The sequence below is a fragment of the Phocoena phocoena genome, chromosome 13, assembly GCF_963924675.1.
Source record: "Phocoena phocoena chromosome 13, mPhoPho1.1, whole genome shotgun sequence".
NCBI lineage: Eukaryota > Metazoa > Chordata > Mammalia > Artiodactyla > Phocoenidae > Phocoena > Phocoena phocoena.
In genome coordinates this window covers 50,399,741-50,415,613 of record NC_089231.1, presented here as the reverse complement: position 1 = coordinate 50,415,613, position 15,873 = coordinate 50,399,741, and the positions used below count along the sequence as shown (strand labels likewise).

The 15,873-nt window shown below is 43.1% G+C and overlaps 1 protein-coding gene across 1 annotated transcript in view; it reads left to right on the top strand.

The window, feature by feature from the left end:
- Positions 1 to 15,873, top strand: part of LAMA3 (laminin subunit alpha 3) — a 240,568-nt gene that overhangs the window by 53,750 nt on the left and 170,945 nt on the right. Inside the window, exons 3-8 of the mRNA XM_065889461.1 lie at positions 1,129 to 1,246; positions 2,512 to 2,630; positions 3,854 to 4,024; positions 6,768 to 6,859; positions 10,135 to 10,250; positions 13,374 to 13,492. Coding sequence (XP_065745533.1) covers positions 1,129 to 1,246; positions 2,512 to 2,630; positions 3,854 to 4,024; positions 6,768 to 6,859; positions 10,135 to 10,250; positions 13,374 to 13,492 — 735 coding nt within the window. The remainder of the gene's footprint in view (positions 1 to 1,128; positions 1,247 to 2,511; positions 2,631 to 3,853; positions 4,025 to 6,767; positions 6,860 to 10,134; positions 10,251 to 13,373; positions 13,493 to 15,873) is intronic.

The following is a 15,873-nucleotide window of genomic DNA, read 5'->3' as shown; positions in this document are numbered from 1 at the left end:
AAAAAAAAAAAAAAAATATATATATATATATATATATGTGTGTGTGTGTGTGTGACTCTTACCATACTATCGTATGTGAAAAATATACAGATGAAAATCCCTTATATTTTTTTCCCTAAGAAATAAAAGGATCCCACAGGGTCTGAGTACTGCCTCTCTCTCTAACTAGATGAGCTCATTGTTCAAATGGCTCTACTGGGCTAGTTAATAAGTTGGCAGAGTCTTCTCCTGAAAGTCACTGTGGAATCTCTTCCTTGGGCTTGGGGAGTGGCGGGGTGGGGATAATCCCCACTTCTTAACATGTTAGCAGATTTGTTTAACACCCATGTTCATTGTCATGAACAATGAACTCATACTAGGCACTTTGCTAAGCATATGGACTCTCAGGGTTCACAAGTCAAGCCAGATATAAGTTTTGAGGGAAGGGGGTGGGAGTGGACTGCAGGGACTCCTGGGGTCCATCATGGAGGCATACTGGGATTCAAGAGTGGGAGGATGAAGAAACTGGACCAAAGCCGCGCTTCATGTCTCCCATACGTTTGCATTGTCCTGGCCGTGGGCAAAGAGTGATGAGGATGAACAAGAAAATCAGTAAGAGGGAGAGAAATCAGGAAAAGAGGGGCTGAGTGGAGATGGCACAGGAGAAGGAGGTGCTACACTCTACCAAGCGGCCGCTCAGGTCTCAGGTCTGCAGCCGTGAGCTCTCCAAGATCTGGAACCAGGGCTGTGTCACTCGCGGGAGACGCTCAGGGCTGTACTACCGGCTCTTGCTCCTGGAAGAGCTTAGCCCACGATGATTGTTGTTTGACATCAGACTTCTCTGAATGTACAGACTTGAAGGTGCTGTGTAGCCTGGTTGAAATTCAAGGGTATAATGATTAAGATGTGACAAAGATTAATGTATAGATTCAGTGGAAAGAGAAAAAATGATTATTTTGGTTTTGAGCATGATAAGCTTGAGAGGCTGTATCCAATTAGAGATGTCCAGTAGGCAGTTAGAAATGGGATCTGGATCTTGGGAGAGGTGTGGCTAGATGTATTGCCTTGGGAACCAGCATCATATAGAGATGATGGAGGGTGTGGACAGATGTGGCGACTTGAGTAACTGTATGTCCTTTGCTTTATCAGCTTTTCCAGGTGGCCTATATTTTAATCAAATTTGCAAATTCTCCTCGCCCTGATCTTTGGGTCTTGGAAAGATCCGTCGACTTCGGAAGCACCTACTCACCTTGGCAATATTTTGCTCGTAAGTAATCTAGCCTACCATGTTATGAGGGGTTTGAATTATTGGCAGCAGATCAAGACTGGGTTTAAGTAGAAAATTAGTCTCTCAGTGTGGCTCGTCAGGGGCTGGTCAATTTTAACTTTCTAGGTTACCCTTGGAACATCCCTATTTCTCAAGCACACTTGCATGAATTCCAAGGATACACATGTATAACTGGGGTTGAAACGCCTCTTATGATAATGGTTCTTGCTACTATTTAGGGGGAAGCAGTGTACCTATAACTGGGCCATAGCTTCAGTCCATTTCCTTTTTTTTAATATATATATATTTTAAAATTTTTATTTATTGTATTTATTTTTAGCTGCGTTGGGTCTTCATTGCTGCATGTGGGCTTTCTCTAGTTGCTGCGAGCGGGGGCTGCTCTTTGTTGCAGTATGTGTACTTCTCATTTTGGTGGCTTCTGTTGTGGAGCATGGGCTCTAAGCGCACGGGCTTCAGTAGTTGTGGCACGAGAACTCAGTAGTTGTGGCGTATGGGCTTAGTTGCTCCACGGCACATGGGATTTTCCTGGACCAGGGATCCAACCTGTGTCCCCTGCATTGGCAGGCGGATTCTTAACCACTGCGCCACAGGGAAGTCCCTATTTTTAAAAATATTTTATTTATTTATTTGGTTGTGCCGGGTCTTAGTTGCAGCAGGCGGGCTCCTTAGTTGAGGCATGCGGGCTCTTAGTTGTGGCAATTCATGTGGGATCTAGTTCCCTGACCAGGAAGCAAACCCAGGCCCCCTGCGTTGGGACCGTGGAGTCTTAACCACTGCGCCACCAGAGAAGTCCCAGTCCATTTCCTTTTATGTAGAATTAGGAACTAAGCTCCATCTTTATGGATCCTGCCTTTCACATTACTTACCTTGACCTTGTGTTTTTCACTAATGAAGAATGTCTGGGTCTCTGAACCCTGTGACAAATTGAGGTGGACAGGAATTTGGCTTACAAAGGCATTGGGTTTTCCAGGGATGCTCCTTAGAGGGTAAACTTGCCTAATGAGGAATGAGGATTTAGAACCATATCTCCAGACATTTCTGTTGAAAGTCACGTGGCCTGAAATGGCTTGGTATTTTCTTTCGTGAATTAAGAATTTCATTCTAAGCTTCTGTCTAAAAATCTTAAATGCTTCTCTGTTCTTTCCCTTTTCACGTATATTCTTAAGTAAACATAAGATTTCTTAAGAGATTTACAGCAAGATGATAATATTTTATTTTACAGTACTAACATGTTTTCTTCCTAGATTCTAAAGTAGACTGTTTGGAACAATTTGGACAGGAAGCAAATAGGGCGATCACACGAGACGATGATGTACTTTGTACTACTGATTACTCCCGGATCGTGCCATTGGAGAATGGTGAGGTAAGTAGATTTGGGAGGCCTTGAGAGATAAGACTCAGAAGTGAACATGAAGATGCCACATTTTTCATAATTGTGAAACTTGCACTTTCAAGGAAATCTAACATAGATGGAAAGGAATCACATCGAAGACTCCCAGATTGAGTTGGGTTGGAAATCTTGTTTTTTAAATTGAGGTATAATTGACATTGCAAATTCTATTTGAGGTCTAATTTTCCTTGGGAATTCAGGATTCTGGATTCACGGCCCACAGGTCTTGAACTCTTTCTTCTGGTGGACTATTTAGAAAGTGGGTCACTGGTGATTGTGGTGAAGAACGCTCCCACTGCTTCACCAGCACATTACCTCCTGTAAGAGTGGGGAGAGGAGGGGTTGGTGGCAGAACTAATCCCTGATCCTTTGTGGCAGGATGGGCATCATTTGTAGGGGAGAAAACAATTGCTGTCTCATTGGGGTTGCATGTGGTCCTTATGAAGTCAGCCAGGCTGTTGTTAGGGAAGATGAGAAAAGAGAGTGGGGAAAATCAGAGAAGCATCCCATGGAATGAGTTTCAAATGAACTTCTTTAAAGGGTGTCAGTCTCGTTCTCCTTAAGTAGAGAGATCTTTCCTGAGCAGCTGTATCTAGTATCTTCCAGTGATCGGTCAGTGTTTCATGTCTCAGTAACTGGCTGGGACTTGGACTTCATCGCCTCAAGCTTTAAAACAAAACCTGGGGGACTCCCCTAACGGTCCAGTGGTTAAGACTTCGCGATTCCACTGCAGGGGGATGTGGGTTCGATCCCTGGTCGGGGAACTAAGGTCTCGCATGCTGCGCAGTGTGGCCAAAAAAAACCTAAACCTGGGTTTTACGTAGACTTTTTTTTGTCCTGTTCACTGTCAACTTTATATCCAAAGACTTCCTTTTTTCACCCTCTTTCGGGATTTTAGATTACTTTAGCTTTGTTTCTTTGATGCAGCTTGACAAAAATTGTTTCTTTATATTTGTATATCTTAATGTTATACTTTGAACATTTCATAGTGTGTATAGCCCCACAATGACAGTGATAGAACAAAGGGTTTGTAAATGAAATGATTTACAAAACCTGAAAGCCCAGGTTTTGGAACATCTAATGACTCAAAGAAACCAAGTAAGTGTTCGGGGGCATGTGAGTTATTTTTAGTTACTTGCAGCTACATTTTGATAAAAGGACTTTTTCCCCCCTCTATGTGTGTGTGGTTCTTTTAGGTTGTGGTGTCCTTGATAAATGGTCGTCCAGGCGCAAAAAATTTTACTTTCTCTCACACCCTGAGGGAGTTCACCAAGGCGACGAACATCCGCCTGCGTTTTCTCCGAACCAACACTCTTCTTGGACACCTCATCTCCAAAGCACAGAGAGATCCAACCGTCACTCGGCGGGTGAGTAGTGCTTTGACGTGCCAAGACAGCAGCTTTTGGTACCTTGTTTGCTTATCAAATTCATTGCCTCGAACTCCTTCAAGTAAACTTTATAGCCAGTAATGTCATAGGCATAAGAGTCGTTCTCGTCTGAAATATTAGGTATAGCTTAGAAGTTTGGTGGTTAAAGACAGATCATATTCAGAGAAGATGAAAGGCAAAAGAGGACAGCCATCCTGGTATTAGTCTGCTATTATAACAAATAGTCCCCAAGTCTCAGAGGCGAGCACAATAAAGGTTAATTTTTCGCTCATGTCACGGTCTAATGTGGGTCAGCAGGTGGGATCAGCTCCACACAGTTACTCAGGGAACCAGGCTGTTTCTCTGTAGAGGCACAGCCATCCTGTAGGACCTCAGGGTCCTCCTCTGCCCCTCCTGCACCTGGTCAGCAGATGAGGGAAGAGAGAAAGAACATAGGGAGGAACCATCTCCTAACCACAGAGCTCACTTCCATTGGCAGGAACTGGTCGTAGAGCCCCGTGGAGATGCAGGAGGCTGGGTAATGTAATTGAGCCAAAGCAGAGGGGTGTGGGCATTGGTGAGTGGCAGTACTCTCCACTAGGGTTAGATGAACATCGTTTACTCTCAGTGTCAGGACGGTACCCTGTCGCCTGGGCACAGAGGGAACCAGCAGAATAAATACCCGGAGCTTACTCTTCTCCCACCCTCTGATTCCCTCCCAGTTCCTCCCAATGGTCAAACCTAACAGGAGGCCAGAGAGCAAGAGGCCCTTGTCATCCCATAAAGTTTAGCCCCAGGGCAAAGGGCAGGGTGGAGAGGGGTGGAGAGTGGACCTGGGAGGGTGAATGGAAGGTGCCAGCTTACCTTCTAGAGTTTGGCTTCTTAGGGAAGTAAGTCAGGGAGCTGGGAAAGGAAGGGAGAGAGAAACGTTAGGTTTTGCTACAGTTTTGAGCATTTTCCAAAAAGGCCAGTCATCTGGAGTGTAGGTGGCCTGTTTTCTGACTTTTTTTTTTTTGCGGTACGCGGGCCTCTCACTGCTGTGGCCTCTCCCGTTGCGGAGCACAGGCTCCGGATGCGCAGGCTCAGCGGCCATGGCTCACGGGCCGAGCCGCTACACGTCATGTGGGATCTTCCCGGACCGGGGCACGAACCCGTGTCCCCTGCATCAACAGGTAGACTCCCAACCACTGCGCCACCAGGGAAGCCCTGTTTTCTGACTTTTTAAGCCCCCTTAGCTCCCTCTGAGCTGTTGTATGTGCGAACTACAACTGGATCCAAGAACGCAATTTACAAGGGTGAGCTGGGCTTTCTGATCGACTGTAGCCAGACTGCGTTTCCATTCCTCCAGGTGTTTTGGAGCCTCGCCACAAATGTACCTCACCGCTTTTTTTTTTTGGTCTTTTTAGGGTTGCAAGATTGGTACTCGTATGTATGTAGATTTCTTTTCACTTAGGTGAATGTAGTCTTCTCTGTTAAGTAATTTTTTGTGGAGTGCATCACATATATAATCTTGACACTCCCTCCCCAGCAGTCTAGGTTGCTTCTTTAAGTGGACGAGCCAGAATACCAGGTGTCCTATCACATGTATCATGTGTGCTGGGGTGAGGGCTGATGGAGGGCTTCTCTCTCGCCGCTGCTGCCCTAACCCGCGTGTAGAGAGAAATTTCTGTGGTCATCAGCATGAAAGCTTCTGAGTGTGAACTTGTCACAGAAGCCCTCCAATACTGAATTTTATCCATATTAACAAGAGGGATTGTTGATGCCTTTAGACTAAGTAAGACGTTGCCGGGAAGCTAAGACACTTAACAGCTTTTAGGGAGGAGATCAGAGCAGAACTCCAGCCCTGAGTGACTGTGGGGAGGTTTAGGATGACTAATCTCAGCAACAACAAAAAGATACAAAACCCCTCTTGTCCCTGTGAATTCACAGACTTCCTCACTGACCGATATTCTCAGTGGTGGCCCGACCTCAATGAGAAAGATGATTTCACACCCTCTGAATTCCTTACTGAGTCCTGTGCCTCCTGCCAAGTCTGAGAAGTAGGGGAGCTGGCGGATGGGGCCACCTACAGTCCCAAGTGGAGAGGCCTCCACCATGCTGGGGACATGCCTGGTTCACGAGATGTCCTATGCATACCGCTGGCCTGGTCTAGGGACCGAGCCTCAGCTGGGTCTGAAACTGTCTGGCCTTTTGGAGCTTGAACCTCTGCCTTTGGCTTTGATTAACCCTGACCTAGCAAGGCTTCCGCAACTGCTAGCGGGTCCTGCCAGTCTCAGCGCTGTATCTGATCCATCTTTGTGAATAGTCTCTCCTTTCCTGAAGCCTAAACACAGTAGTTACAAAATTTTTGTTATAAAAATGATGTTTTTTGTTAAACAGATATGTCCAATTTATGGAACTCAGATTTACATTAAAAAAAAAAGAGAAACTAGGAAGCCCTTAATCCCTTTCCCAAAGGCTGTAGGGTATGATTCTTGTCCGAGGTCATTTCCCTCCGTGCATTTAAAGCATTTGATTTTTAAAAATGGACAAATTCAGCAGTGGGCTATTCAGTTTGATTGGGGAATGTATTTGCTTTGTAAGAAAAGTTACACCCAAACGTGGCTCCCTTTTGTGTTGAGGGAGGCTCAGGAGTACAGGATGGAAGGAAGCGGGGTCAATACAGATGTATGTTAAAGGTTAGGAAAGGAAAGTTTACGTTGGGGTTTAGTAAAACTGACACGTTCGCTTTTCTGTTCTATAGTATTATTATAGCATAAAGGATATCAGCATCGGTGGGCAGTGTGTTTGCAATGGCCATGCTGAAGTGTGCAGTGCAAACACTCCTGAAAAACTGTGAGTACATTGTACAGATTTTTCAGCTTTCTATGCATAAATCTAATTGTTTCAGTAGACGTTTGCATCCTGTTAAACACTTCCTAAGTTCCTGCCCGCAACGACAAGTAGGTGATGTGTATGTCTCCCCTCCTCCACCCCGACACTTCCCTCTCACCTGCAGCCAGCCCATAGCAGACATAGTTAATCAATCACAGCACTCTATGCATGATCAGGTACAGGGCCACCCAGACCCCCTTCCCCCACCCCTGCTCCAGACAGTGCCCCAGGCAGCCACAAATAATTGAGTAGAGTTGGCAAGAGAAATAATATTTGTTTGTCATCCCTGGTCTAGTGAGATCCAAATCCTTTTTCATCTTTAAAAGTGTGGTGACGTGCACATAATATAAAGTGTACCGTCTTAACCATTCTTAAGTGGGCGTGGTTTAAGTTCACTCGTGTCCAGCTCACTGAGGTGGTTGTGCAGGCAAGCACTCTTTTCATTGTGTAGAACTTCAACTCTGTGCACATGAAACAGCAGCTCTGCATTCCCTCCTCCCAGCAGCCCCTGGCAACACCATTCTACCCTATGAATTTCGCTACTCTAAGTGCCTTGTACAAGTGGAATCACACAATATTTGTCTTTTTGTGACTGGCTTGCTTCACTTAGCATATACTGTCCTCACTATAGCACGTGTCAGAATTGCCTTCCTTTTTAAGGCTGAATAATATTTCATTATATATACACCACGTTTTGCTTACCCGTTCATCTGTTGATGGACACGTAGGTTACTGCCATCCTTTAGCTATGGTGAATAATTCTGCTATGAACGTGGGTGTAACACTGTTTTGCTTTTAATTGAGGTATATTTCGCATACAGTAAGATGCATGGATCTCAAATATTGTGTTGTGCAATTGTATACACTCGTGTTATCACCTTAGGAAGGATACTTTGAAGGGCTGGAAATTACCAGACGCTGGATATAGTAATGGTTGTCTCTCAATGTTTTATTTAAAGTCTCCAATTCCACACGAGCAGCATTTACCAGGGGTACATTTTACTGTTAGTCAAATTCCGGTTTGTACATCATAAGGCCTAGCTTCATGGTCAGGCAGAGGCGCCAGCTACTAACTTGCGTGGTAAGTTTGTGGCGCCCTTCTCCCTGTCTAGAAACAATCCCTAAGGCTGTCAGCCCTCCTTCGGGGATCCGGTGGTGCTCTCTGAGATAGCAGTGTGAATCCATCAACTGACTAGCCCTTAATCAGCAAGGAGCTTATTAATGATTAAACCATCGCTGCCATGTAGACTCCTGAAGGGTAGGCCCTAAGGCACTAGAAGCCGGGTCAGGGAAGACCTGAGTTGGAGCGAGAGGGGAGAAAAGAGGTCACTCTTGGTCCCTGAGCCTGAGATAAAGTGGTACCACCTGGGAGAGGAGGAGAAGTCATCGGAGAGGGGTTGAGCTTCCCACTTGGAAGAGCTGCCGAGCCCCGTGCCCTTGGCAGACCTGGGGGGTTCTGCACTGAGCAGTTTACTGCTCCCAGTGTGTGTGAGTGGAGAGGCTGTCTCCCCATCCCTCAGTGAAAGGCTCAGTTTGCCACTGGTCTGTATCAGCACAACTGCCTTGCCTCCCCCTGCCTGTTGTGACCTGCACAAATGACTCATGGCGGCCTCCGTGAATAGGAAAAAATCTTATATTGAAGGGGATTCAGTGACAATGGAGGGAGCCACGGCTGGACAATCAGAAACCAAGCAGAACCTCTTGATGAGGCAGAGGAAGATTTAATCAAGCATGGGTACCACACTGACTGTGATGTATGGAAACATGGGTGGATCACAGATTTAATTCTGAGCTTCCTGGCAGTCAACTCAAAAAGGGAGACCTGCTCAGTTTCATATTTCACTATGATCATAATCTAAAAAGCAATCAGTTGTGTAGGAGAAGATGAGTGTTGATGCTAGGGCCAGATGAGAAATCTACCTGGAGGTGGATGGAGTGGCTATCGGGAAGAGGATTCTCCAGTCAACAACATCTTCAATGACATCCTTACAACTGATGCAAGGACAAATTTTCTACATCAACCATCAACCTGGGCTGAGAGTCAGAAAAAGCAATTATTTGGGAGTGACAATATGATTCAGACAAGTTCCCAGCTCTGTTTTCTTTTTCAATGCTCAATGTGAATCTCCCTATAGGAGTAGTTGGACTCCACAATAAACCCCTCCTCCAAAAAAAAAGAGTAAACCCCTCCTCCAAAACAAACAAAAAAAAGAGTAGTAGGACTATATGTTCTTCAAGCAATTTTCCCTAAATATTCTTTCAGTTCAGCTTGCAAATAAACACGTCATTGGCAATGAGCTGAAACTGCATCTCTGACAAAAGCCTGTTTGGACTCCAGCTGTTCCAGTTAAATCTATGTCCATTTGCTTTAACGGGGAGCTGAGTTGGGAGAGGCGTGACGCCTTCCCATAGGAGCATAACCATCCCACCTCCCCTCAGAAGAGTTGAGGGGATCCCCATGGGCACAGCCAAGGGTCTTCTTAGACTCTGTTTTGAATCCTCTTTCAAGCACAGACGAATGGAAGCTCAGAGCTTGGAGTTCTCATCTAACACCATGGCTGCAACGATTTCATTTTAGCTCAGAAACGTTCTAAGGCAGGTGTATAGTTCTTTGAATGTCGAGTTTTGTCTTTACTCCATTGCCTTGTTGAGTAATCTGAGCTTTGGCTCCTGTGATGGAGCTGTTTGTTGGAGCTGGCATGGACTCTTGGAGCAGGGTCCTCTGAGATCTGGTTAGTAACTGTCTCTTGGATTTGGTGAATCTCTGCACTAGACCCCGGGTTGAAAGTAAAAAACCTGACCCATCTCACAGGACTACTCTAGATTTTTGTGAAGATGTTGATATTCAACACACCTCAGTACACTCAGCACTTGCTTGCTCCTGTGTCGATTTATCATTATATAACATAATAGGGAAGAAAGAGCTGGGACTTTGGAGTCAGACAAATTTAAGTTAGAAATCTGGCCCTCGGTTTATCATCTCCTGACCTTTGGCAAGTGTTTAAGTATCTCCGGATCTTAGTGTCACCACCTGTAAAATGGAGATAGTAAGCGGGATCGGGGGACTTGAAAGAGCGTATGCAAAGTGCTTTGTCCTCATAATCACTCAGTGGTACCATGGGTGACCATGATGACTCAGTTTTTCACACAGGAGCAACTGATCTTATACTTCAAACAAACAAACAAACAAACAAACAACTTTTCAGTAACTGAGATGTGCTTTGCTACATGCTCAGGTTTCGGTGTGAATGCCAGCACCACACCTGTGGAGAGACATGTGATCGCTGTTGTGCAGGGTACAATCAGAGGCACTGGCGGCCTGCCACGCGGGAGCAGAGCAATGAGTGTGAAGGTGAGTGCTGGGGGAGCGGTGCTAGGAAGCGAGGCCCCACCCATGATCCCCATCCCCCCATCTCTGAGGACTGATGCAGTGTTTTCCCCATGCTCATGAAGAGGGCGAGATCATGTCAGTCTTAGGGACTCAGAACTGTCTTATGCAGCAAATAACTCACAGACTGGAGGTAACAGTGCCCCACTCTAAATTCAGATACAAATATGGGAACAAAAATAACAATAACGCTCGTTAATATATATTAAGCATTCACTATATGCAAGGATTGGGCTTTGACAATTGGCCTTTCTTTTTAGCAATCTAAAATGTGTTGCAGCCACTATTAAATTGTAAACCCTTATCATTTCTCAGGATGTGATACTGGATTGGAATCCTAATTATTCTGAGGACCGAGATTCAGAGAAGGTGGTGAGATTGATGTCTAAACAGAGAGCTGGAAGTATTGAGGGAATAGGACTGAGGGGGATGCAGGATGGAGGGGACCAGGGAAGGAAGGAAGAAAGAGGAGAGGCTGCTTTTAATTATGGGCACAATATAAAGTAAGAAAACTGTTATTTAAACAAACAAGCCCATGACATCCAACTGAAGATTTTCTTTTAAACCCATCTTCTTAGAAGGCCATATATTTATTCCAGTTGCTGGAAACATTTTTGTAACTTTTAGTTATTGGCTTTGGAGACTGTGGCCTATTTTTTCTGAATATTCTTAGCATTTGAAGACGGGTTTGCTTTTTTGAAATGACCAAAAGGCGTTTGGATACAGGTTCGTTGAACTAGATGTGTAAGGAAGAATCTATACTTTATACTTTCTGGCCAAATAGTTCTTGTAACTTTAAGAGATAAGACTGATGATCTCTGTGACCAGCAAAATTACTTAAAATGCATTTCCAGTGGGGAATTCTGAGCACGCTTTGAGAGTTGCTAACATTGTTGGAAGGTGTTGCCCAAGGTGAACGCTCAGGTGATCTCTAGGTCCAGGTCGTTACCCGGATGGCCATTCTCACTTTAGAGTCATAGTTAACAGGTTCCTTTGCAGTGAATTCCTGATTCCTTACCCCTAGATAATAGGGCCCCAAAGAGGGAAAAGTAATAATCAGGGGTTATCTCTTCCAATACTTTCAGGTGCTGGTTTAGGATACTTTGACTGAATAAGTGTCATCACATGAATTCCAACATTCATCGTGTGGTTAGTTTTCCAGACTAATGGAACCGCTCAGTGAATGGCAATGCTTCACTCCAACACATATGACAAATTTTAAATAATTTCCTTTCATAAGTTTTTAACCTTTTTACACTTGCCAAAATGGTTAAAAATTATAAACAGCCTATGGAAATCAGACCTGTTAAGATATTTGTTAGATGCTTCCTAAATTCCATTTGAGTTACTGCAATTCAAAATAAATAGACTTCTTAAGAAATAACTGACGTAGTAAATGTAAATGCTTAGAAGTTTTTAAAAAATCATGGCACCACTGAGGAAATGAAAATAAGAAAGGGCTCAGCCTGTTAAAAACAGGGTAACTTGAAAATCTAACCCTAATAGATTTATCCGAGAACTTGATTAAAACACATAAATTCCTAGAAAGACTTGGAAAATTGGATCTAGGTGGAATGTAGTGAATATATATTCTGCCTAAGAGAGAATGAGTGTTTTACTTGTTAGATCTTTTTTCATCTTGGCAATGATGAAAATCCTAAATGGGGTTTAAATCATATTTTCTAATTTTAGAAGCATCATACATTACTTGTAGATAACTTGGAAAATTTTTTTTTTAAAGTAAAATCATTAATACTTTTACTACCCAGAGAGAACCACTGTTAATATTTTGTTAGGTATTTTCGTGTTTTTTTTCATGCACACTTTAAATGCTCAAGGGTATATTATTCATACAATTTTATATCCTGAGCTTTTTCACTTGATATTTTAAAATATTCTCCCGTATCATTAAAAACTCTTTGACATCTTTTTTGATGGCACGTATTCAATAGTATTGTCATTCTCTGGATTCAAGTGTATCTAAAAAGTGTTTGAGTACTTACTGTGTGCTGGGGACGATGCTCTATTACAGACAAAACAGGAGCAGTTCTTGACTTCATAGAACTGACAGGCAAGCAAATATACTGTTGTTTGCTTAGCCATTTCCCTATAATTAGATGTGAGGATTATTTCCAATTGATCACTATTGTAGATAGTGCTGGGATGAAAGGCTTAGAGTGTTGACTGGGAATAGGTGTTGGAGTCACAGAAAGACAAGTCAGGATTCTGCCTCTCTTACTCGTGAAGTCTGTGACTATGTGCACGTCCCTTAACCTCTCTAAGCCTCAGACTCCCTATCTGGGCTATAGGCATAATAGCACCACCCTTAGAAAGTTATTGTGCAGATTAAATGAGATAGTGCATAGTGTACCAAGAACTCAGTTATTCTTATTAATTAATTAATTTATAGGCTGCCTTGAGTCTTAGTTGTGGCACGGGGGATCTTTGTTGAGGCACGCAGGATCCTTTTTCGTTGCAGTGTGTAGGCTCTTTGTTGTGGTGCGCGGGCTACTCTCTAGCTGTGCAGTGTGGTTTTTCTCTTCTCTGGTTGTGGCGCGTGGGTTCCAGAGCGCATGGGCTCTGTAGTTGGTGGCAGTGCAGGCAGTAGTTGAGGTGCACGAGCTCAGTAGTTGTGGCACTCGGGCTTTAGTTGCTCTGCGGCATGTGGGATCTTAGTTCTCTGACCAGGGATTGAACCTGCGTCCCCTGCATTGTAAGGCGGATTCTTTACCACTGGACCACCAGGGAAGTCCCTCAGTTATTCTTGACAATAGCAGTAGTAGTAATATCCTCTTTGTGCATAAAGCTTAATTGGCATTTTGGTTTATCTTAATTTGTAATTATATATCTTATTTTTTACAAAAGAGAAACCTCTCTCACTTAACATCAGATGAAAGAATGTATAAATTGCATATGATGATAGGCGGGTCTTTGTGTAAAAGTCCCCCAAATTGTCCACTGCGGGTATCCCTGGTGTTCCAGAACAGACTTTCTTGTAGCTCAGTGTAGCAACAATACTCTCTGGGGGAATTTACTAAGGGTCTCACAGTCACGGTGGAGTACTAACTTAGAATGCTCTTTTTTCAGCATGCAACTGCCACGGCCACGCCATCGACTGTTACTATGATCCAGAAGTTGAGAGGCAGCAGGCAAGCTTGAATAGCCAAGGCATCTATGCAGGTGGAGGGGTCTGCATTGACTGTCAGGTGAGGCACTATTTAAGTCAACGTGAATGTGTCACAGTAGGCAATGAACACTCAGTAAGCCCTGCTCTACAAAGATGTCAAGAAAGTGATATGCAATTCTAAGGATTTTCTGACGCCGTTTCTCCACTTTTGTACACAGAAAGCTTGGTTAGCTGGATGTAATTTAGGGAAAATGGACTGAGGCATGTTTGTCCAAACTCCATTGATTAGATTCTTCATTTGGGTCTTTGCCTGAATGGAGGGGAGAATTCCTGGCTGTCATCCTGACTGCTATCCATCTTATATTAGAAAGGCTCTAAGATAGGAGGGCAAATAGGTATCCACTTCAGTGCTGACTCTAAATCCTATTTTCAAATGGATTCTGAATCTAGAGGAAGTATATCATGATCAATCAATGATGTCTGCTGTTGACACTAAATAAGAAAAATGGATTTTTCATCCCTCCTATAAGGGCGATTGGGTTCACTGGAATTTACGTAAGAGGAGTGTTGGGCAGAGGAGGGTATATGTACATCTGCCTTGAGATATTCATTAAAACTTGTGTAAAATGTTCATGAGTTTGGCCTATATTGTCATTCTGTCTTGTGTGCTTTGAGAGTGATGTTTTGTTAGCGTTGCCAGTAAGCAGGCACTCTTTACATGAGATGCCCGTTTATGTGGAACCAGGGCTACACACCCTTAGAGAGACCCACCGTTCTCCACCTGTCTGCCACTCCACACATTTTATATCATCTGCCACCACAGTTAATTAAAATACAAGTAAATATAAGTCATACGTTTGTTACAAATCACAGGGTTCCACGGATAAGTGAAAGATCCCAGGATCTTCTTAAAGCTACGCATTACGAGACCTTCAGGTGGTTTGCGTGCACGTTAAAGTTGCAGAAGCACTGGACTGTCTGCAATCTGATGAAGGGTATTTATGAAAACCCTACAACTAACATCATATAAGTGATGAAATATTGAACTCTTTCCTTCTAAAGACTGGGAACAAGGAAGGATGCTTGCTTTCACCGCTTTTGTGAAACAGTGCCCTGGAGGTCCTAACCTCTGCATAAGACAAGAAAAAGAAACAAAGGGTGTTAAGATTGGAAAGGAAGAAGTAGAACTGTTTCTATTTGTAGATGACATGATTCTTTATGTAAAAAAGCCTAAGGAATGTACAAAATAATTACTAGAACTAATTGAATTTAGTAATTTTGCAGGATACAATGATAATATAGAAAAACCAGCTATATATACTAGTAGCAAACAATAGGAAAATGAAATTAAAATTCAATTAAAAATAGTAACAAAGAACATAAAATGCTTAGGAATAAATTTAGCAAAAGACACGCAAGACCTCTATATTAAAGCTAAAAAAATTTTCTGAGAGAAATCTAGGAAGACTAAATAAATAGAAAGATGTAATATATTTGTGGATTGGAAGATTCAGTATTATTAAGATACCAGTTCTCCCCAAATTGCTCTACAGAGTTAATGCAGGTTCTTTTTTTTTTAAAGAAGTTGACAAGTGGATTCTAAAATTTATATGGTTATGTAAACAACCTAGAATATCCAAAGCCATCTTGAAGAAACAGAATAAAATTGGAGGACTTACATTATCTTACTTCAATATTAACTATAAAGCTACAGTAATGAAAACATGGTGCTATTTTTTTTTTTTGGATCGTTTAATTTACTTTTTTTTTTTAAAACATCTTTATTGGGGTATAATTGCTTTACAATGGTGTGTTAGTTTCTGCTTTATAACAAAGTGAATCAGCTATACATATACATATGTTCCCATATGTCTTCCCTCTTGCGTCTCCCTCCCTCCCACTCTCCCCACCCCACCCCTCCAGGCTGTCACAAAGCACCGAGCTAATATCCCTGTGCCTTGCGGCTGCTTCCCACTAGCTGTCTACCTTACTACCTTTGTTAGTGTGTATATGTCCATGACTCTCTCTCGCCCTGTCAAAACTCACCCTTCCCCCTCCCCATATCCTCAAGTCCGTTCTCTAGTAGATCTGCGTCTTTATTCCTGTCTTACCCCTAGGTTCTTCATGACATTTTTTTCCCTTAAATTCCATATATATGTGTTAGCGTACGGTATTTGTCTTTTTCTTTCTGACTTACTTCACTCTGTATGACAGACTCTAGGTCTATCCATCTCATTACAAATAGCTCAATTTCATTTCTTTTTAAGGCTGAGTAATATTCCATTGTGTATATGTGCCACATCTTCTTTATCCATTCGTCCGATGATGGGCGCTTAGGTTGTTTCCATCTCCGGGCTATTGTAAATAGAGCTGCAATGAACATTTTGGTACATGACTCTTTTTGAATTTTGGTTTTCTCAGGGTATATGCCCAGTAGTGGGATTGCTGGGTCATATGGTA